A 24,016-nucleotide genomic window follows, 5' to 3' on the forward strand; every position below is an offset into this window, starting at 1 on the left:
GATGTTCCTCCTACAGCGGGGCATCAGGCAGGGATGCCTGCTCCTTTTTGCCTTGGCCTTGGAGCCGTTGGCCCACTGGAACCGGAGGGAAAGGTCTTTTTGGGGCTTGGCCCTGTCTGATGAGTGGGAGGAGCGTATATCCCTATACGCCGATGACATCGTCCTCTTTATGGCCAGACCATACCATTCCATGGCGCAGGCGCTCCATCTTTTTGAACAATTTGGCAGCTACTCCGGCTACACGATCAATTGGGCCAAATCCCTGACTTACCCGCTGTCGGGTCCCCCCCTAGGGTTCCGTTGGGGTGCCCAGCATCGGTAGTTACAGAAGGCTTCAAATATCTGGGGGTGTACTTCACTCGGGACAGGTCGGAGTTCTTTGCGAAAATATTGAGCCGCACCTGGCAAGGCTGGCTTTTGATGTTGCCTCTTTCCCTGATGGGGTGCGCTGCGCTCTTTAAAATGCTGTCGCTCCCGCGTCGTCTCTATACCCTGCAAAATACACCAGACCCGGTCCCGGGGGGGGGGGTGGGGGTGTTTAAACGGGTATCTCAGGCCCTGAAAACGTTGCTATGGGATGGGAGAAACCCGAGAATTTCACTACGTAAGCTCACAAGGGGGGTGTACGACGGGTGGCTGGCCCTCCCGGACGTGCAGTTGTACTATTGGGCGTCTCAATTGCTGGTTGTTAATGACTGGATTTATGGGGAGAGATCGGACCCGGCCTACAGGGTTGATAGGTATGTCATGCCGGAGGGCAACAGCGAGCCCCTGCTGTACTTGCAGAAATGGCACAAAGACCGGCCCTCGCACACTGGGGCGGTGGTTCAATGTTGGAGAGAGGTCAATAAGTATTTGGGGTGGGCGGGCACTGTAACGGCAAATCCCAGCATTACCATTACCTCCGCTTAGTGCATGCCCTATGCACGCATATAGGCGCAGATACCTCGGTCTCAGAGTACTCGCCCATGGAAGACAGGCTCCTGCTAGATCCCATTCTAGAGAAACCCATGGCCACTATTTACTGTAAACTCATAAATAATATGCCTGATCCATCGGTGTCTTTGAGGGCTAGATGGGCGAAAGATATAGGGGACCTGGCGGGCGACGACTGGCAAGATGCCCTGCAAAGTCCCCGTGAGATGGCGATTCAGATTAGGTTCCGCCTGGTCCAACTCAAAATCCTCCATCTGGTGTATTACCCTCGCACTCACCTGTTTGCTTGGGGTAGGACTCTGTCCCCCGCTGGGTGCCGGGGATGTTGCGAGGAGGGCTCCTTCTTCCATATTCTTTGGGAATGTCTAAACATTGTGCAGTTCTGAACTAGGGTGGCACATACAATGGAAACAGTGGACCCTAGGTGGTTTTTGCTTATTATTAAGGGTCCGACGGACTGGTCATGCTATGCTGAGATTTGTCTGGCCCTAGCGGCTGGAGTGGCCAAGCGGAATATTGCGAGCTTATGGGGGGCACAGGAACCTCCACAATGGGACCAGTGGCAGCGACACCTTGAATGGTGTCAAAGGGCAGAGGAGACAGTGTACAAGGCTAGGGGTTGTGTGAAAAAATGGAGAAGGGTGTGGGGTACCTGGCACAAATACAGAGCCCAGAGTGGGAGGGCGGGACAGGTCTGTTTTGCATTGCCGTTCTATGGCACTGTATAGTTTGCTTTCTAATGGGTATTGAATTGTTCTCCTTGCACTTGCCTTGTGTGAAAAATGGAGAAGGGTGTGGGGTACCTGGCGCAAATACAGAGCCCAGAGTGGGAGGGCGGGACAGGTCTGTTTAGCATTGTCATTCTATGGCACTGTATAGTTTGCTTTCTAATGGGTATTGAATTGTTCTCCTTGCACTTGCCTTGTGTACATTGTTGTGTATTTGCTGAGTCACTGAGCAAAGTTAATAAACAGAATGATAAAAAAAGAAAAACAACTAGGACTGGGAAGGAGCTGAACTGCTGCCATTCCCTTAGAGTGCTATGCGAGCACTGCTGCACATGCACCGATGTCAGGCGTGTGTTTGGTGCCATCGAAGTACCCGATGCTGCACGTGCACCGGTGCCAGGCATTTGTTCAGTCCAGTACAAGCAAGTACTTGATAGTGCACGTGCTCCTGGTGCCATTCATGTACACTACTTTCATTCACATAGTGCAAGCCGAGAACTTGATGGTGCACGTGCACCACATTGCTGCACACGTACTTATTGCAGTGCAACAGTACACAATCCTGCAGGTGCACCCTGTGCTGGAGCTGGACATATCCTTCTTTGGTCCAGTTTGCACTCTGTACCGTATACAAAAGAGTTTTTAGATAACTCCGCAAGTTCCGCCCACCCCTACTGATAACCTTGTTTGTACAAAGCTTTTGAAAATGTGGCTATTTGTTCAATAAAACCTTAACCTCTGGCCGCAGCTTCCTCTCTTTTAGCACCAGAAAACTGTAATTGGTATTGCTGTGCTGCTCAAATAAAAGAACTAAGTAAATACATGTCTTAGAAGCTTTCCTATTTAGCCCAGTACAAGCTGTGGATATTACCATTAATGATAGATGTCTTTATGTCAGCGTCAATTCATGCTGTAATCATTGGATTACACTTCCAGGTTTTTGTTTTAATCCATGTTGTTAGCAGAGTCATGTTTGCCACTTTTTCCTATGTTTGTTGTCATGTATTTGGTCTTTGGATTGAAGATTTCTCAGTGTCCATTATAATTTGTGATGTGCACATTGTTAATGAATGACTAACAATTTGCTCTGGATCTCGTTACACGGTTGCGAGTGTTTTGGTTTACACATGAATAAAATACCATGTTCATTAGATTATGATTAAACCACTTCTATGCTAATGTACAATTGTGTACCTGGCTTTTGTTACTTAATTTCCATATAAGAAAACAAATAGATTTTTTTTATTCTGATATTTGTTTTTTTGGGCTCATGAAATGCTAATGCTTAGATATTATTTTTGTCCTTTTAGTGAAAGACAGCAAAAATAAAAGCAATAATCAGAGGAATATCTTGGACACCAGGAATTGCAATTCAACTTTTGAGACACTAACCACTTGAAAAGTACGGAACAGTTTTCGGAGATTTTTTTCCACTAAAGAAGCTCTACAATTGTTACCGCTATGCGATCCTTAGACAAACAGCCTTTTCTGTGCTGAATTGGTAGCAGACCCCAATAGAATGATGAAAGGGACATAGTACCTCACAACAAAGGAGTAAGTAGTATCTCTTCAGTATGTCTACATATTAACACCACAAGGAACTCTAATCAATCAAGTGACCTACAAAGGAGAAAGTCCACAGAAATGTTTAGAATGTAATAAATCTTTCCAGGCTAAAGTAGCTTGAATAACAACAGAAAATGTATACATTTACACTGGACACCAGCCACGAACACATCTACCTATTGCTGTCTTCTGCGTAACAGGCAACTCTAGCAACACATCAGAATTGTCCCCTAGTGAGAGGCTAGCACAGAGTAATGCCATGTAAATAAACACTGAATATGAGAACAGAAATGGCTATCTTCTAACAAATCAAGTGTGCCAGCTAATGCCATAATATTGACTTTATACCACCGAGAAAGGAAATAGGAGAGAGTTAGAATGCAGAAATTATGCCTCCACAGTGTTAACTTAGCTGAGCATCTGTACACAGTGGGACTATAAGTAGAAATTATTTACTTAATTTGTCATGGCAAAGAGAAAGGTGCACTTCATTTAAGTACACAGCTTTGCAGTTGTAATATTAGTACCAATAATTTAGTATGAAGAGAGGTTATTTTTCATTTCTATGTGTTAGTAAAATGTACCTAACTTGAAAGTACTAACCTGGACAGACACAGGAGAAGCTACATGCATTTACTCAGTGTCTCTAGAATATTATTACAACTATGTAATTATTTAAACATAATGTGTTCAAATGGGGGAAGTGCACAAATGCACTAAATGTAACAGAGATTTCTATATAAATACCCATCTGGAAAAACATCAAGGAGACCCATCTGGAAAAACATCAAGAAGATGTCAGCATATTAAGACAAAATAAATCTGCAGTGTTTACCAAGACTTTTATTAGAAAAAGCCATTTGATGGTAGGCAAACAAAACCATACTGAAAAAAAAAAACATTTCAATGTCTCAAAGGTAAAGGCTATATCACAAATGGCTCTCATTGGACAAAAGTCAGGCTACACTGAACCAAGACCTTATAAATGCACTGAATGTGGCCAGATGTTCATTACAAAGGCACAGCTGCTGATAGATCAACAAACTCATACTGATGAGAAACCATGTGAATGCTCTGAATGCAAAAAGATTTTCAGTCAAAAAGATGGACTAGTAATACCTCACACAAATCACACTGGAAAGAAACCATATAAATGTTCTAAATGTGCCAAGACTTTCAAGCAAAAGAGTAAATCGTCATCACATGAGAGAATTCTCATGGGGGAAAAACGATATAGATGTTCTGAGTGTAATAAGGCTTTCGCACAAAAGAGTGATTTAACAGTACATGAGAGAATTCACACTGGCGAGAAACCATATAAATGTTCTGAATGTCAAAAAGCTTTTACCATAAGAGGTAATCTAACCCTTCACCAGAGAACACACACTGGCGAGAAACCATATAAATGTTTCGAATGTCAAAAATCTTTTACTGGAATAGGTGGACTAACCAGTCACCAGAAAACTCACACCGGTGAGAAACCATATAAATGTTCTGAATGTGAGAAGGCTTTCAGTACAAAGGCCCAGCTGATAATACATCAGAGAGTTCACACTGGGATAAAACCTTATGGATGTTCTGAATGTGAGAAGGCTTTCACTACAAAAGGACAGTTAAAAATACATCACTTGTCTCACACGGGAGAGAAACCGTATAAGTGTACTGACTGTGACAAGGCTTTCAAAGAAAAATATATATTGTCATTACACCAGAGAATTCACAAGGGAGAGAAACCTTATAAATGCTCTGAATGTGGCAAGGCTTTCATTCTGAAGGCTGAACTATTAGTGCACCAGAGATATCACACTGGAGAGAAACCCTACAAATGTTCTGAATGTGACAAGTCATACATTGATAAGAAAAGGCTGACCATACATCAGAGAACTCACACTGGTGTGAAACCTTATAAATGTTCTGAATGTGATATGGCTTTCAAGCTAAATGCAAATCTTTACGTACATCGAAGAATCCACACAGGGGAGACACCATATAAATGTACCGAATGTGACAAGGCTTTCAAGCGAAAGAGTCATCTTTCAGTTCATCAGAAAATCCACACAGGGGAGAAACCATATAAATGTACCGAATGTGACAAGGCTTTCAAGCGAAAGAGTCATCTTTCAGTTCATCAGAAAATCCACACAGGGGAGAAACCATATAAATGTTCTGAATGTGACAAGGCTTTTATTACAAAGAGAACACTGATGATACATCAGAGGATTCACACTGGAGAGAAACCATATAAATGTTCTGAATGTGACAAGGCTTTTATTACAAAGAGAAAAGTGATGATACATCAGAGGATTCACAGTGGAGAGAAACCATATAAATGCTCTGTATGTTATAAAGCTTTCAATCAAAAAGGTAATCTGTCGAGTCATCTGAGAAGCCACACACCTTCACTACCTGTGTAGATCCAGTGACAAATAAGATTATTTACAAAAGAGAAACCAAGTACAGCTACGTTCTTTCTTCACTTCTCTGCATTCGGGGCTGCTTTTACTCAGGGCCCCAGGCAAGGTTGCTTGGTACTGTTGCGAGGTTTGAGCAACACATTATAATAAGCTTTTTAGTCCCTACGTGAAATATTGTTGAATGCGACCCTGCGGCCCTGCGAGGGCATTGTTTTACTTATTGATGATTTTTTATTACAGGGTGGGTAACACTCCAGTAGCTGCAAGGGGGAGAGGGGTGGGACACATACCTAAATAAAAACCTGGTAAATGACAACTTATGCACCTGCTGCAGCCATTCTTAAGGATTTTAGGCAACAATTCCATTGCACCCTGGTGGAAACTATGAAAGCGGACAATTGACAAGTCTAAATTGTTTTCTATGATCGCGTGCTTCCTCTGGAGGAGCGGTGTGGTGTTCTGTTGATATGGCAATGTTCATTTTTCATTTTGCTAAAAATACCCAATCGTGCTTCGCATCCAGACATTCAAAGTAAATTACGCATGCCCCCATTCCTGTTTTTTTCTGTAACCGTGTGAAAATTAGACAATATTTGAAGTGATTATGTTCTGCAGAGATGACGTTCGGCAACCAATTGCTTGCTTTATTTTCAATTTGGGTTATATGTGAGTGTCTATTACAGACATTTTGTAGAGAAATGTTGTGTTTTTTACATGCAACAGCCATACAAAAAGTTTCTTTAAGCTCAAATTAGTACCTCACATATGAGAAATGTCTGTGTCACAGAGATTATTTGGAGTTAATATTAGTGAGATGCTGCTGTGTTACTGTATTAAAAACACACATCCCCTATCCCTAAATGTTACATGTGAACATAATTTGAATTTGGACCAGTGTGCCTGTGCACTGTCTCTGACATGGCCAACGAGAACATGAAAGAGCTGAAACTGGATCATGAATTTAAAACTGTTCCTAACAGGGGCCCCCAAAATATGCTTGGCCCAGGGCCCCCAAAAACCTTAAGATATCCCTGGGGCCATCTGTCAATATGATGGTCATAGTTACCATGTGTGCTGGCACGGCTAGGCCCATTATGGAAAATACATTTCCATTTCTCTTTGCATTACAAGTGTGCTCAGGTCCCATTTCCTCAACATGAAAAATTACCTTACTGAAAGAGTATAATGCTGCAGAACAAACAATACATCTAGAGATCTATTTCATCCATTCATCTCTGGGTAAATTAAGATGGCCAAATTCTGAATTGGCTGAAATTCACAGAATTGGGAGCTGGTTGAACCCACAAAGCATTTTTCATCTGCGAGCTTGTGGTTTGTGGGTTTGTGCGATGAATAGTGGGCAGTCAGGCATTTATTTTAATGAGCACTACACTACACCAACATGTAAGAGAAATTAGTAGTAGTCAGAAGCACCACACATGATTGCAACAACCTCCTCTTCCGTAGACTGCCTAGTGTCAAAATAGCAAATATTCTCTCTTTATGTCATCAAGAATGGTACAACAAGATGAGTAGCATAACAAAGCCTACATTTTAATCAAATGCATGTATTTTTAAAACATATTATTCATTCACATGGGAGGTAATAATGCCTGTCTCCTATGTTATTTACCACAAAACTCATGAAAAATATGTTGAATGAACTTGGGAACTCCTGCAGTGGGTAACAGAATGTAAATAATGTCATCTTAGCACAGTGGCCTGGAATCCTGAAGTCTATTATGTGGTAATGATGGAACACAATACTGCCTGGCTTCCTTGATTTTGAAATACACTCCTGGCATTTTTATCAACAGTTGGCATGAATGATGACAATCACTTCGGTGGAGCTGCTGGGGGTTGACAGTGATATGTGGGTTTCAGAGCTGCCTCACTCATGGTACCCTCGAGATAGAGAGGGTCAGCCTGAATCACGCTGTGTGCTTTTGTCCTCCATTCGCCATTATTTTAGCTTTTAATGAGACATTAAAGAGTTTCTAATTCCATCAATGTGTCTCCTACCTGCAAAATATTAAAGAGGGAAACTTATTTTCTATTAGAAAGTCTGAGCTATCTTCATTTTTTTCCTACAGTTTGTAATCCAGAAATTTCTCAAGAAGGAAGTGTTAAGAACAACTTGCACTTTGCGATACTTTGTGTCAAGGGGGTGTACTATAGGTGGTCCATGGGCTGTCCCATGCAACCAGTGCTTAAAATGGGCAGGGGAAGTCTGGTAGTGAGTGCCTGGACTTCTAAAATTTGACAGGGAGAGTAACTGCACTTCTCAGCACTGATGCACTACATTAATTGAGAGATTACCTGCACTTCTCAGCACTTGTGCATTACTTTTAATGGGACAGTGCCAGCACTTCTCAGTTTAAAACAGGTTCGCCAGATGATAGAGTACTCACACTTTTATATTTGCATTTCAAGCATTACAAGCAAACAGCCATGTTTTTGTCGCAAATCACTATATACTAACCTATATGTGGATGGATATTTGCACCAAAAATGTATACACCTCCTCAAGGCATCACTTACACACTCATCTTGAACTCACGCATCTTGCGCAGTACAGCGCTCACACACTCCTCATTCATCCTCACTTTGAGTAATCTCAGGGGCAGTCAGCTGAACCTGCTGCAGACGTGTGATGCAGCACAGAGACTATTCTGATCTGATCCAACTACCACTGCCGACCACTTCTTGGCACTTCACAATGGCAATGAGATATGGGATGCTTTTAACGAAGTCCATTCCAGCAGAGATCTCCACAAATCCCTACTCTTTAATCTATTCCTGCTCAGAACCATTAACTTAAAACAGTAGACACAGCATCTCAGAATGGACGACTCAGTGCTGTAACCATCAAAGTGAGATTATGAACAATAGAAATGGACCTGCAGAGCGATGAAAACCAAAATAGCGTGCATATCTCTCACACCTAATCCGTCAGATTGCTTAGCACTGTGCACTATTGTACAATAAACTGCACACACCCCACTTAGTGGTCCTCAAACACCACATGGAAACACTTCCCACATAGCATCAAAGCAAATACCACACCCTTCCAACCACACACCCTACACATAGTATAGCTTGCTACTCATGTAGGCAAGCGGTAAGCAATTTAGTGCTCCACATAGGGGTAGTAAGCCCTCTATAAAGATAACAATACAATACATTCAAGATAGCTTCAGCCTCTTATCTCATGTCTTCTTGACTCTGTCCCTTTAGCTCCTGCCTCCTTGCAGCCTTCCATTTGGTTCAGGCTTTCTTGCAGCTATCCCTTTAACTCCTGTTGAGGGATTACCTCCCAATCCCATCCCTTCTGCTACTTCTTGTTTTGTATCTGTCCCTTGAATACTCACCTTCTTGCAACTATTCCTTGATGCAAGAAGAAAGAGGGATTGTTTTACATGAAATGCATGATTTTTGTATATTGCTGCACTGTTGATTGTATTATTTTGCACTTTGAAAGTATTTGCACTTTTTCTTGCAATTGTGAAAATAAGGGGGTTTACCTAAGCCTCTAATGTGAATTCAAACAATAAATGTTAATTTGAGGATAAACACAACATTATTGATTTATCCTGACATTGATTTATGTTGTTTTTCTTTTTGCTGAATCATCAAATGCTTTTTATATCTACACAGAACAAAGACCATCGTCAACTTCATGTATTGCCATATGTTTTAAAACACAATGAAAAACAAATCATCAACACTTACAATGACAAAACATAATAGTGAACATGTGACTGCACATATAACAACAATGTGCTTGCAATTTTTCTGAAACATGGAACAATTAATAATTGCTGAAAAACTCAATGATCACAAATCTCAATCATCAATACAAAACATGAGGGGTGAAGAAACTTATCAGATGTCACCCCGTGTCCTGATACAATATAAATCTATTCGTATTCAGATCAGGGAATAGATGCCAATTGGTGGACAAATCTCGCTCGCATTGAATGTTATTAAAGGAAGAAATGCTGACGCGTTTGGAGTCCTGCTGTTTGATTCAGAGGACTCTCATCAGGGCGGTATTAATCAGGTCCATGGAAACTTGTTTTTTCGTAACCAAGGGTGCGCTTGCTTTAAAGTGTCGTCAATACCGTTGGTGTCAAACTTGAGTCTTCTTGTTCTGGCGGTGTGAACGCCGTCGTGCAAGAGAATTAGTTTTTCAAATCGGTTCACATCTTCGTGGAGGGACCGAGAAGGGCGCGGAAATCAATGCCGCTGCTACTTCGGACAGTTTGAATTAGTTGAGGGGTACGGTTGACAGTGTTAGTCAGATTCACTCAGCCACGGATTCTTGCAGCTATCGCATTCTTAAATCTTGCAATTAGCATTGTTTACTCTACAGAAATGATAAATTCAAACCGACAAACATCTGCAACAATGTTCTGAAGCATCCAAGCAGTTTTCACCACCAACCTCGTTTGCCTGCCTGTTTTTGTCCTGTTTACTAATGCAGGCATGATGGTAGAAATTAAAATTGCTTCTTCAATTCACGTTATTTTCATATACACCCTTGACAATAGCAAGTGTGTGGCATGCAGATAATTTACTAGTTTATCTCTCTTGGAGCTTGCAGTATACTGAGTTATAGCTTGTGTACTCCTCATTAATATTGTCAGTCAAGTCTGTGAAATTACAAGTTTGGGTTTGTCTTTCAAAGTTTCAGGTTATTGTCTATCAAAATAGTTGTTCTTTGTTCTTCAGCGATAGGCAGTTCCTTGGACAATAGGACCACTCCTTGGCATTGTTCTGATTGTTGTCTCAGTTAAATAATCTGCTCTTGACAATAATGTTACAAATGGCCTAGTTTTTATATTAAGAGTGTTTCCCACTTTCTTATTAAAACATTGAACTAGACAATATAGAGGCATTTCATTAAATGTTGGAGGTTTCAAATCAAAATATACCAGATTTATGGGTGGTGAGGCAAAGTAGAAGGTGGTGGGCTGTGCCGCTAGGAGGGCCCCCCATGTATTTTTCAGGGGGGCCCCCTCAAGTTTCGTTACGCCACTGAGTCACTTTAGACTGAAATCGTTTAAATATTCTGAATGTACATTACAGAAATATCACTTATAGTACAAAAGAGAACTCACACTAGTCTGTTACCGTATGCATGTTCTGAATGTGGCAAGACTTTCAAGTAAAAAAGTCCTCTCTTATGACATCAGATAGTCCACACCAGGGAAATCAGGAAACCCTCTAAATATTTTACATTTTAACAATGAAAACCTATACCTGATATAGAGCAGACAGAGGATCGGGCATAAAGAAATCATGCATGGCTACAGGAAACCATCCAACAGAGGTATGGCAATACCAGTGACCTAAATGTTCAGAATACTGTATAGCTTGGGGTGATGAGAGTAAGTGCATATTTCATTATTTAATGTGGCCTGCCAATGTACATTTCAAAACTGTTACAGAAGACGCCCACTACAAGAAGAAAAACCACGAATACACACAAAATGACTCCATCTCATCGCGTTTTTTCCAGCTTTAACCATCGCATTACCCTCAGCCCCTGGATGCAAAACTCGCCGGACCGCAGCTGAAGCCCTTCACACTCACAGGACTTCTGTTGGTCATCATCCTTCCTCCCATTCCTTGGGACAGTTGTTTCTCTTAAGATCTGCCATTTACACAATTGCACACAGACCAGATCTCCCCTGAATATTTATTAGTTATTGCCTTTAGATGTAGTTAGTGTAATAAAATCGAAGAGCCCATCTCAAGGAGGGTGATGAGGTGGCAGTAATACTTAAAGCAGCCTCAGATGCCCAATATATTTTGTACTTTGTACATGCCTCCGCCTTGGAAGCGGAGTGTAGGTCCTAGTTTACAGAGAAGGCGCTAAAGAGATACTGAAAACTACAGAACTGTTGCATGGTTATTTACTGGGTAGGAGGAGGTTTGTAATGGTATAGAATTGTGAATTGGACACACGCCGATTGTCCTCACCAGCTCCACCAGGATCCAGATTTGACCTGGACTCGCTATTGGACCGCATGCCATACTAACGACCAGCCCCCGGACTCCTCAATCTTGACTCTGTCTCATCGCGTTTTTCCCAGCGTAGACAACCACATTACCCTCAGCCCCCGGATGCACAACTCGCCGGACCGCAGCTTAAGCCCTCCACACCCACAGGACTTCTGTTGGTCATCATCCTTCCTCCCATTCCTTGGGACGGTTTTTTGTTTCAAATAGGCATTCTTACTCCCGTGTACTCCGGCTGGCAGTACACCAAGCTCACTGGGCCCTGCACCCATCACCAGAGATCGATTTCTCCTGGTTTACCCCCCTCCCCCCATCAGCTCCTACTCTACGGTAACCTGGTCCTAAAGATGACCCTGACTCACTAAGCGTCAAAAAGTCATTGACTCCCAGAGCAGCTTTCGGTGCTTGCCTCTGGTTCACATAGTGCTAATTTCTGTGCAATCTCATGTAAATAATTTATTGTGAACCTAAAGCTCTTTGGAAATATTTCACCACTGTGCACTCTGCGCCGTTTATCGATGTGTCATTTGTCACTTGCGCCTTTTACCTTATGTGTCATGAGCACGTATGTGCACAAAGTGTTTTCTGGTTATACTTACATTCAGTGTAAACAATGCTGATACTATTGTTTTCCTACACTTTTTCCAAAATACATAGTGCCATTGGCACATTCTTCTACTTTAGAATCTCTTGTCTTTTCCTTTTGCAATTATATGTGCATACTAATGTTAACTGTTGATCGCCCAGTTCTCAACTGGGTATATGGGTGTTCTCCTGTTGTTTGTTCTCTAAATTCTACATAGTAGCACAAAGGGAATTCTGGATTGGGACCAGTATCCATACATGTACATGGCAATTACATGATGAGTTGTCCCTTAGCTAGATGCTTTTTTATGGGGAGAGTGTTACTATGTACCATTATGGTGGCTCGATATACTAAACTGACTTTTAATGGCATTGAAGGGCTGTGCATTTGCGTCTTTTCGGTGGACACATACCTGAGATCTTTTTCTAACTCAGCAATTGCTGTTGATTGGAGGAAGCCAATTATTTTATTCCACACTTTCCTCTTTAGTTGACGTAATGCTGACAGGTTAATATCAATCTTGAAACATGTTTCTGGGCTTTTTGGTTCTGTGTTGTGTCTCTTTGAAGCTTGTAGAATTCCTTTAGCTGTTCCTCTTCTGGGGTCTTAGCCACATAATAATAATAATAATGATCTTTATTTAGATATAAAACATATCTTTAAAAGAGATTTACAGATTCACAGCCTGACCGAATATTGGAATAAAAACTTCTAGGAATAACAACACGAGTGTAGATATAAAGGCACAATCCATTAACAAACATTATAAAAACAGGAATTTTATCTCCTAGTGTATTTTAAAATCACAAAAATTGAAACGAGACGCCAGCTTGCATGAATATAACCAAATTATGTCTAACATTGCTAAGAATAATGCCAGTTAATACTGTTTTCGGTGAGAGGAAAAAAGAAAAAAAAAGGGCACTTTAGCATGGTCTCCTTAGGTTAAAGATGTGATATGCTCGCAAGATAAATTTTGTACATTTTATGTTTAGCACTGTGTTTTCCGGGTTCAAAGCTGCCATGATGGCTTGCCTGCAGGACCGAACACCCAGCCTATTCCATTCTGATTTTAATCCAGACCTGCGTTCTATGTTAAGGGCTGGGCAAAGGCAGCTTACATGCAACATGGTTTCTGCTGTTTCCCCACACCCTCTACAAGAGAGATCTTCCGATGTACGTCGCCATGATGGTAAATCCTGCAAGAAACGCCAGTCACCCAGTCTGATGGCAATAAAGCCGCGTTTCAGGTGTAATGGATATGTGCTGGCCAGATAGCAGGCTGGGACCGGGTGTCTGTAGGAATTTATCGTGACCCAGGCGTGGCTACGTTTCAGAAAGAGTGCTTTGTCAGTGAGACGAGAAGTCATTCTCACACATTTTTTTATAGCTTTTTTAGATGCTATCTGGCCTGGGTTTAGGGCCCACAAATCACTTGCTGACATTTGGTTAATGGCGTCTGTAAGAAGCCGTCCGTACAAACCCCCCGGGTTTATCTGGCTGATTTCTTGCCAGACTAGGGATTCTAAAGTACCTGGCTCAGCTTGTCTTAACTTGTGACACAGATTAAGGTATGCCCCAGTGGCTGAGGCCTCGTAGTTTATTAGCCCCATCTCCAACCTGATCTGCGCTGCAGAAGCGGTCTTTGGCAACCGGAGCACCCCTTTATAAATTTTAGTGGTCTGTTGGTTCAGGGTTGTGTTCATTTTACCACTGAAAATCTCAACGCCGTAGGATAAGGTGGGGCCAACCTTTTCTCTCATTACCTCCAAGAGGGGGGCTAAGGTTGGGCCGGAAAGATTTTTCGCAAGTTTGCCTAGTGACACCATTAGGGTCACTGCTTTAACTCCGATCTCTCTACGCTGTTTTTTGTAGCTACATTTTGAGTCCAGATGGACGCCTAGGTATTTATAGGACTGGCCAATTTCTAAACTAACATTATTGAATGACCAGCCGCCCCCTGTGTATCGTTTCTTGCCGAATGTAACTACTTGCGTTTTCTTTAGATTAACCTCGAGTTGGTTGCTGATCGTATAATCGAACAGTTTATCGAGGAGTCTTTGCAACCCTACGCTGGTTAAACTAAAGAGAGCCAGGTCGTCGGCATATAAGAGGTTGCTTAGAGTCATGCCGCCCACCTTCGGAGAGTGACTATTAGTGTCGTCTAGGACAGCCGACAGATCTGCTACAAATAAGTTAAAAAGGAGGGGGGCCAGCACACATCCCTGCTTCACTCCTCTAGTTGTCATTATTTTCCGTGAGAGATGTGTGCCGGTCCCCAGCTTCATCCGCACCCACGTCCTAGTGTGGAGCTTAATTATTCCCTCTAGTAGTTTCTCTGGAATCCCCCACATCTTTAGTTTGGCCCATAGGGCCTCCCTGGGGACTCTATCGAATGCTGCCTTGAAGTCGACAAAGCAGCAATGAACTAATCTTGAGGTTGCAGCTGCCCTATCGACTACAGTTGTTATTGCTAGCAAGTTTGTACGGGTTCCTGAGTGTGCCACAAAACCTGTCTGGTTCATTGGCAAGAGCTTATTGTCCTTTACCCACAACCTTAGGTCCTCTAATAGGAGACCTGCATAATGTTTTGCCTCTATGTCCAGTAGGGCAATGAGTCTATAATTGCTCGGGTGGGCATGGGGTCCAGATTTATAAATTGGGTGTATTATGGCTCCCCGCCATGACTCTGGAATTGTGGATGTTCTTAATGCGTAATTGAAAAGATTGGCCAATGTTCCTGACCAGAGGGTAATATCATATTTAAACAAAGTTTGTGGCAGGCCATTTGGGCCTGGCGCCCCGTCGGATCTTGCTTTTGACAATAGTTTCGAGACCTTTTCATGTGTTATACTCCACGAAGGACCATACCCTTGGCTGGTCTCAGTTACGGTGGTATTTCCAAAGAGGCTTGGATAATCAGGAGACTTAAAGTGATCATGCAGGAAGTTTGCCCAGTCTGATTCAGGGATGTTGGCCGACCCCGTGCACACTGTACCTAAGCTGGTGCGGTTAATAAGCGCCCTGAATTTCCTTGAGTTTTTTTGCTTACTTTCCCACACCAGTTTACTCCAGAATTGGTTTTCATGTGCCCATTTGTCCTTTTTGATCGCTCGCATGAATGATTTTTGTGAGGTTTGATAATTGGATATGCAATCACTGTTTCCCGAGAATTTGGCCAGTGCCCGCAGGGCCTTATTTCTCGCTATCTTTAGTGACTTCGTCGTCTGAGATAATGTAAATTGGTGCGTCGAGGTTGCCCTTTGGGCTTGATACCTTACAGGGAACAGATTAATCAGGTGGGAGCATAACATGGACCATTGTTCGGTTGGGCTAGCCTCATGCTCCAGGCCCAGTCTTATTATTTCCGAGCTTGCCTGAAGAATATTCATGCTAATTTCTTCAGTCCACTTTAGGAGCTTTAAGTTTTCTGTGTGGGTTCCCTGAAGTGTCGATGGTGCCATTTTGTGATACTCTGGGTTTATGTTGAAGACTGTGACCTGGGGCCTGTGATCACTTTCGGTTCTTGGGTGTATTCTAAAGTCCATGATGCAATTTAACAGGGGTGCGGTGCAGATTGTATAATCCAGATGCGATTGCTTTGAGCCGTTTGTCCATGTCCACTTTGGTGGAGTGTCCCCGGCTGTTCTGCCATTGATGACAAGGTAACCTGCACTATAAAATTGGCTCACGCATAGGTCGCCTAGATTACTTTGAGTTTGTGTAAGCGGTTTAGTTTGCTTAGTGGCCTCGATGATTTGGATTAGGGGGGGGCCATCATTATCTGCTATGTTCCCCTGAAATAGGTAGGTGTTAAAGTCCCCAGTAACTATGCAGTCTGAATTGGGTTGGTCCGTGGCTATATCGTTCATAATCTCGGTTAGACGGGTCAGATGGACCTTTTTTGTGCGTGTACTGGGGTTAATGTACACATTTAAAAGAAAGAGGGGGCGGTGTTTTCGCCAAGGATCGATCTTGACCCCTAGGATCCAGTCTTCCTTAAGGGGCCATTGTGTTATTCGGGCTTTTATAGAGTTTGATACATAAGTTGCCAGCCCGCCTTTCGAGTGGCCAAAGCGACTGTCCCTGGTTGCTGGATTCCATGTCTCAGTGAAACCAAGCACTGGGCACCCCTGTAAAGCCCAGGTTTCCTGTAGTGCTATTACTGAGTGATTCCCCAAGAAAGATTGCGTGTCTGGGTCCCCCCATGTTCCAGGAGCATAGTAGGGTAATTTGGTCTAATGGGGAGTTGGATGCTGCTCCTGACTGTGGTGGCTGCGCTGAAGTTTTTGTGCCAATTGGCGTGATCATAGGATTAGCTGGTCATTAGTGGCTTTTAGTTGATAAAATTGCTGGGAGCCAGTCCCATCTTTGGCCAATGTCTTTGGTGGCTACTTCTTTGAATTGGATGTTGCAGTCTTCTTCTGGCCCTAAGGCGTTTTTTAGAATTGAGTGGGTTTTTTCTCGACCCTTCTGCCTTGTTATCCCACTTTTTTTGGGTGATGTTAGTTGATTAAGGAGTGAGGTTGGGTAGCCCGGCAAAGAGTATGGGTAGACTCGAATACCCCATTCCCTTAGGGTTGCTTTGTTGTTCAAATACGTGGATGCCCACTTTGCCTCCTTCAATGTCACCAGAGTTACCTCCGATGGTTGTGTTCCTCTTGGTTGGAGGAACTCGATAGCCTCGATTTCATCCGATACTAAGCCCATGAATCCAGGGGTCCCCTCTATCAGTTTGAGTATGTTTGCTCTGTTAAGGATGTCATGGCGGCCCTTTGATTTGTATTCAGGGGCTAGTAAGATGTCGGAGTATGATGTAACATTCGCAGTCTCAGTTTGAGGGTGGCACATTTTGTTTTTATTAGGTCTCGATCCTTCATTGAGCTTGTTCTCCTGTACTATCAAGTTGGTCCTGGTCCTTGGCGACCAGCGGTGGTTTGAGGGATGATCTGGTCTCTGAATGTGGAACGTTTTAGTCAGATTCTGACCTATCATTGTGACGTCTCCCTGAACTGGGGGTATGACGTACTCTGTTTTTGGGGACACTTGGGGTTCTTTAATTCTTGGTGTCCATTTTTCATCTTTTGTCATGTCCTTGTTTACTGGAGCCAGGCCAGACTCTTTTTTGACTACTCCCAATGAAGGATCACTTATTACCTGGGGGCTCCCCATTGAGGTTTGGGTGTTAATTACAGGTGGGACCTCTTTTGTCTTGGGTGCTGCCAGGTTTCCTAGCGAAGGTAGTGCATCTGTCGCACTCGGAGCTTGTTTGCTTGATGCTGTTGAAAAAAGCGGGTAGTATCCCGGGTTGGCAGCTGTTCTTGGTGCCTTGGCCTTGTTTCTTTGTTTACGTTGGCGCTTGCTTTCTCTTTTGCTTAGCTGGGGTTCAAACCCTGACTGATCGTCCTGGGTGGTGAGTGTCAAACACTGGGGACTGGCCAGTAGTCCATTTGGAGAGTTAGCCAAACCGGTGGGACCTCTATATGGCGACCCCGTCTTTCCCTGCTCGACTTCTGCCTGGCCAGGTTGTGTGTGACCTGGGTTGGTTGGTCCCTTGCCTGGTTTAAGCGAGAGTCTGTGCCCTCGATTGGCTTAGTGCCTTCTTTGGCAACTGGCTGGGAAGTGACATGATCCTGGGTCCAATATGCTGTCTTTTGAGTTGGAGCTCCCCGTGTGGTGCCTGTGCTGTTGCTCCTCAACTTCCTTACCTTCTGTAGAACACTGGCCAGGAAGTCAGGGAGCGATGATAGAGAATCGATTATTGGGGAGCAGCAGCATACCGACTGAATTAGTTTTGTCGACGCTTGGGCACCCATAATTAGATTGTTCAGTTGGTCTAATTAATTATCTATCCCTGCCGTGAATACGGCTAGCGTGTTTAGGAGATCAACCTGTACGTCAAGTTTGTCCGAATGGTAGTGTAGGGCGTTGACTGTTTGTTGAAATGTCTGCAAAAGTTGGGGCCAAACGCTGGTGATTGTTTGAGCATCGTGGTTTGAGTTTAAGACGGTAGCAGAGTCATTTGGAGGGTTTTGGGTATCTTTAAAAAAAATAGGACAGGTCTGTTAGGAGCTGGTCACTTGGGTCGGTTTTGGTAGGAGTCTTTTGAGACGGAGGCATAGTTAGTTCGTATGGAGCAAATGAATGCAAAACCATGGGCGATGGACAATGTCTTGGCTCCGTCAATTGAGCAGTGGAGATACTAATTAGGTGAGGTGTTTGAGCAATACTATTGCTCAATGCGGTGCTTTGGGCGTGGATTTGAGCGCAGATTATCTTCCGATGAGGGTCCGGCAAACCTTCTGTTGCGGTGGGAGAGTCTTCTTCTCCTTGGGAGGTTGCCAAAGTACAATGTTTCTGGATTTTTGCAATGGAACCAGTCTGTGTTTTCCGTGGGCTCGTCGCAGAGGTTTGCGACTGGAGACCACCCTGGGTGTCTGACGCCAGATGAGCCGGTTGCTGGTCCAAAGCCTCATCCGAGAATATATTCTGTTGGCTATTGAAGTTACATGGTTCTGAATTGGCACCACCCCGGGTTCCAAGGCTTCCAAGACTGGGCTGTGGTTTGATTGGAGTGGCGCCAAAGGTAAATACCTCCCTGACTTGAGCTGAATTGGTGTGTTCGCCTTCCCAAGGCTGGTCGGTCGGGTGTTGTTGCAGAGGGGAAGTTAATTTCCACTCCCAGGGTGGATTCCTGCTCCTGGTTGCCTCCTGGGGCTGAGACTGTTGAGGAATTTTGGGTGTAGTTAAAAAATAATTTAAAAGATCATACTGCTTTCCCTCGTGTAGTTTGATCTTGGTTGTAGCCTTTTGGGAAGAGCTGCGGCTCCCTTCAGGTGGGGTTCCGTCTGCTGGTTGGGTTTCACTGGCTGGATGGGGGGCCATCGCCGATATCGGTTGCCTGGTCCTTTTTCGTTTTGGGACCGATACCACCTTCCTTACTTTCCCAGACCTCATCTTTGTCGTATTGTGGCTTTTTGTTGCAGCTCTGGTCTTCAGGCCGGGGGGACAGCAAGGCTGCGGGTGAGTTCCTCGAACTGTAGACCAAGTGATAAGAAGGTCTCTAACTGCCCACCCCCTGCTCCCTGCTCTCTCCACTCTGGGAAACTGGTCGTGACTCCCTGCCGTACAGGGGGGCTCTTGTGACTCTGGCTGGTCTGGCGATACTTGCTGCTTGCTTGCTGCGCCATCTCATGCAGCTCACGGGAGGAAATTTCTTCTCCCTCCGCTCCTCGCCACCAGTCTCTGCTGTCTCTGCTATTCAGCTTGAATGCCAGGAGCACGAGTCACTCAAGCAATACCATTGATGTAAGACCACGAGCTGGGTTCACTGACTCCTCGCTGGATGGGCGCCAAATAACCCTGTGTACTCTCACTGTTATTCGCAGTTATTGTGGTTTTTTTTTTTTATTCTACAGACTCGATGCCTTTGCAGCCCCTACTACACTCGAGGCTTTACACCCCCCCTGCTGCATCGGGGGGTCAAGACCTCCACCTGGCCCGCTCCGCCCTCCGTGCAGGAACCCAGGTAGGCAGACTCCCAGCCGCACGGGAGAGAAAGGCAAGGAGCTGAAAGGGCCCTTGTTGGTCGTGGCACCTCTCCTTGGGGTTAGTCAAGCCCCCATGAGGCTGCGACGAGATTAGCCACATGATTGCTTAAGATAACTGGCTGGATATTATACAACCAGGTATTTAAAAGTCTTTGTTGTGTTGCAATCTATAGTTACCTAATTTAAACAAGGTGTCCTCTTGGATCTTGGTTTCCAGATCATGATTTCTGATTTTTGACGTACTGAAATAAGGAAAGTTCTTGGAGCATCTGCATACAAAAGCAGCGGAATGCTTGTGTTGCTTCTTCTTATGAACATCAAGAGATGCTGTAAGTAGTTTTCTATGCATGTCATTCTGTCATTCATATAGAAATTGAACAGAAGAGGGTCAAGATGCAACCTTGCTTGAATACTCTTGTCTGTGGCAAATGTTGTGCATCTTGTTTATTTATTTTATTTTATTTTTACAATTTGTTTAGGCCTTTCCTGGTGCTTTAAAATCTGTTTAGAAATTGGTTATTTGTTTAGATCTCGCCTATGCAGCGCTTGTGCTGGCTCTTCGAGACATGCTGTATTCAGATATGGACTTTAAGCTCTGCCTATTTTCCACCCACCTTTTCAATTGTTCCTGTTACTGTCCTTTGTAAATGGTGGCTTTTGATTAGGCAGTAGGCTTAGTAGTTCCTCCTTAGTACCTCCTTTTCACCTGTTGTAACCTCCCCTGGGGACACCCCCTGTTACATGTGTTGTTACTCAGGATGTTTTACTTACAGCCTGTCTAGCACTATTTTCTCAAATCTGCTCTGCTCCAACGCTTTCCCAGTTCACTTAATCTTCGTGTCCTTCCCAGAACAACACCTCCCGCCCCTATCCTGTGTGTAAAAAGCACGAGTGCTCAATGTTTTCAGTTGCCCTGAGCTCCAGTGTCAGGCAGATGGTTATTTCCAGTTTTTGTTTTGAGTTCATGGGCGTGAGGGGTCAATATTGAACTTCTCTAAATTAAAACGTTTTATAGTGTATGGCTTTACCATGTTTTTGCATTTGTGCAAGCGTTGTGTTCTAAATTACATTCAGTTGTGCACACGCTGGCTGCCTCACTGTATCGAAGACAGAGAGAAGAGACAGGTGCTTGCAATGGAGCCCATAGAGCTGAAAACCTGGCAGCCATCTTGGAAATGAACTAACACCACGTTTCATGAGGTCTTTCTTGATTTCTTTCCTTTCTAGTTTAGAAACACACACAGCATTTGATTGCCTTTGGTCATGTTTTCAAAATATTATTTTTATTGTCTTTCCGAAAAAATTCCAATCAGACGACAGTACTTTCAGTTTCCAAACACACACGGCATTCAATGATAGAGGTTGGCATTTTTAGTTTAGAAACACACACAACTATGATTGCTTCAGCTCATGTTTTCAGATTACATTTTTTCCAGAAAGACAAACAAAAGAACAATCAGATGACTCTGTGTTTCGTTTCTAAACACACACAGCATTCACCCACAGATGTTTATTTTTTTGGGTGGAAACACATGGCATTCGCATGCCTTGGCTCGTCTTTTCAGAATGCCTCACAAAACGCGAACAGATAACTTGCTTTTGATATTATCTTCATACAGCAAATGATAAATTATTTATCACATTCTGCAAATCCATAATTATGTAGAAAATACTGTGGCCACAAAATAGTATAATTCCAGTGTTCGTGCCTACGGATGAGCTCTTTTGTTAAACTTCAGAATGGCAACATAAAGGCTGGCTCTCCCTGAAAAGTGAATATATAAAACAGTCTCTGGTGCCATCTACTGATAACACTATTATTTGGGAGTTGATAGAAAGACAAAGCCGATGTGTAATTTATGGTACCTACACAAGTCAGTGTTGACAGAATACAAGAGAGCACCCTCACGCGCCGATGGTGTCGTAAACCACTATATAAAGCAAAAGCAGTAATACACAAACATTTACATAACCCTCAAGTTCCGTTACCATGGTGAGGCAGGCACAACACTTCAGGAAACAAGCCTCTGAATGCCTTTCTGCATCATCTTGGGTCTTAAACGCAGGCGTGACGTGTTTCTAGACAGGACCTTCTAGTGAAACTGGTATATTTCTGACATATTGTTAACTATTAACGCAAATGCTGCACGCCTGGTTATTTTATCCAGTTTGTAAATATAGCCGATGGTAAGCTAAGCAGTGGTGCTGATAAAATATATGTACGACATAAACCCCAAATGTACCTACAATATTACAGAACATCGCTAAATTGTAATTGTGAGTTGTTCCAGGTGTAGGGTGCTCCAGGAGAGGATTAAATCTTGCGATCCTCACTCTCTCCCTGTGTCTGTTTATGCATCCACTTTGTTTAGTTGTGAGCGATTTATCACTATTAGTTTAGTGTTTTTACCTCCTCCCTTGATTGTGGTTTTATTGGTGGTTGTATGTTCTCAGTCTCTTTCTCCTGACTGCTACACCTGGTTACTGCTTATTATTATAGGGGTGACTGGTCTTGGGACTTACCACGAACTGTGCAATTGAGTGGGATAAGGTTTCATTGCTGGAGTGAAGTCTGTGCAGGTTCTGATTATCAAACAAAAGAACAGGTGCGTGTGTCTCAGATGCCAGGATGGTACTGATCCACCGGTTCTCCACTACCATATACTCACCTGGGCCCATAGATTCACACAATATCTAAAACACTGGGGATCAAGTTTATAGATTTTCACTAATTTAATTTAATTTAATTTAATTGCGGGTTTATATAGCGCTAGGAATCGACTCCCGGAGGAGTATCTCCACGCTTCGACCGCTGGGGAACCTGTCCTGGCTCACCCTGAGAGATGGTCCCTGATGGGTATCTCTAAGGTGCGACCAAGCATCCCCGGCGGTCTGGGGGGGCCGTTGTGAAGATGAGGCAAGCTGATGTCCAGAGTTGCCGAGTGTGGTTTCTGACTAGAGTAGGCACCGAGGCGAGAATTATCGAGTCCGCTGACCCTGGTCCACGACCCTGCCGCGTCTGGAATCGAACCCTGGTCCCGGGCCGTTCTCTGCTTACGGGTCTGCCGCCTCTAACCAGTGAGCCATACTTCTCCACAACCATTTAGGATTGGTTGTATTCCATTTTCTCTGTTCATTTCTTAAGCTAACCCCTCCCAGATCAAAAATCTCTTTCGTCTGGTCGATGAACCATTAGTTGAGCTAGTTGAAGGTGATATTAACTTAAATACTTACTAACTTTGAAATAACCTTATAATCAAATAACCACAGACTATGAATAGTTTTAAAATGTTATCTTATGTAAAAAATGCATGTGAACAATCTCAATACAGCGTAGACACCAAATCCTTATGAGAGAATGCATCATTCTCGAACCCTTGCAATAATAAGAATGCCTTAATTAGAGAGGATAGAAGAAAGAGACAAAAGAACATTTAGCAATTAACGGAAAAATATAATTAACCAGGATGGTCTAGAAGACCAACCCTCTGGCCAAAGGGCTGGTGGGGGTCCATTGGGATAAGTTCAGGAGACAAAGATTTAAGGACAGGAAACAGGACAGGATAGCTGGACCTCTCTAAAATACCGACAGTTGCACTGCACCCTTCTCTGGCACTCTCTCTCTCCTTGAGTTGCTTCCAGAATCTTCAGAACTAACCCAATTGGATCAGGATAGGATGATCTTCTTCAGGTTCTGCATTCAGCTCCCTCCACCCGCTTAGGCATCTGCTCCAGCAGCGATTCACTCCAACACGCTCTTTCCTTCCATGTAAATGTTCCGCTCTTGTTCCTCTAACTAACTAACTAAACTACTTCAATTATACCTTTCATTTCACCAAGTTCCACCCACTAATGTTTCAATATCGGGATGATTGGACAAGGCAAGGGGTGGTCTTCATCACACCATGCTTATATGACAGATATTCAATTCATTCATTGTTAAATAACCCGTCCCCTTACTTTTTAATCATAAATCTCATTCCCATACATCACTTGTATTTTTATTGGTAACAAGTAAACTTTATTAAATGCGACAATTCATATTCCAGCGCTGGACAGTTCCTTTCCCACGAAACGTTCTCTTTGTGCTCGGCATCCATCCCTAGCACACCGTCACTGGTTCAGGGTTGCGCTTTAATGGACATTCGCAGGGTAAACAGCACTCAGTTCAGTCCAGACATACGAGAAGGCCCAAATGTTCACTAGTAA

At 43.5% G+C, this 24,016-nt stretch overlaps 1 protein-coding gene across 1 annotated transcript; it reads left to right on the plus strand.

Annotated features, from left to right (window-relative positions):
- The first annotated feature begins 2,994 nt into the window (after nt 1-2,994).
- Nucleotides 2,995-5,684, plus strand: LOC144772283 (uncharacterized). Its single transcript, XM_078656515.1, has one exon. It carries the CDS (start codon nt 4,094-4,096, stop codon nt 5,642-5,644), a length of 1,551 nt encoding a protein of 516 aa, XP_078512641.1. The 5' UTR covers nt 2,995-4,093; the 3' UTR covers nt 5,645-5,684.
- Nucleotides 5,685-24,016: the final 18,332 nt, after the last annotated feature.

This window comes from Lissotriton helveticus, chromosome 8 (assembly GCF_964261635.1).
Source record: "Lissotriton helveticus chromosome 8, aLisHel1.1, whole genome shotgun sequence".
In the NCBI taxonomy this organism is placed as follows: domain Eukaryota; kingdom Metazoa; phylum Chordata; class Amphibia; order Caudata; family Salamandridae; genus Lissotriton; species Lissotriton helveticus.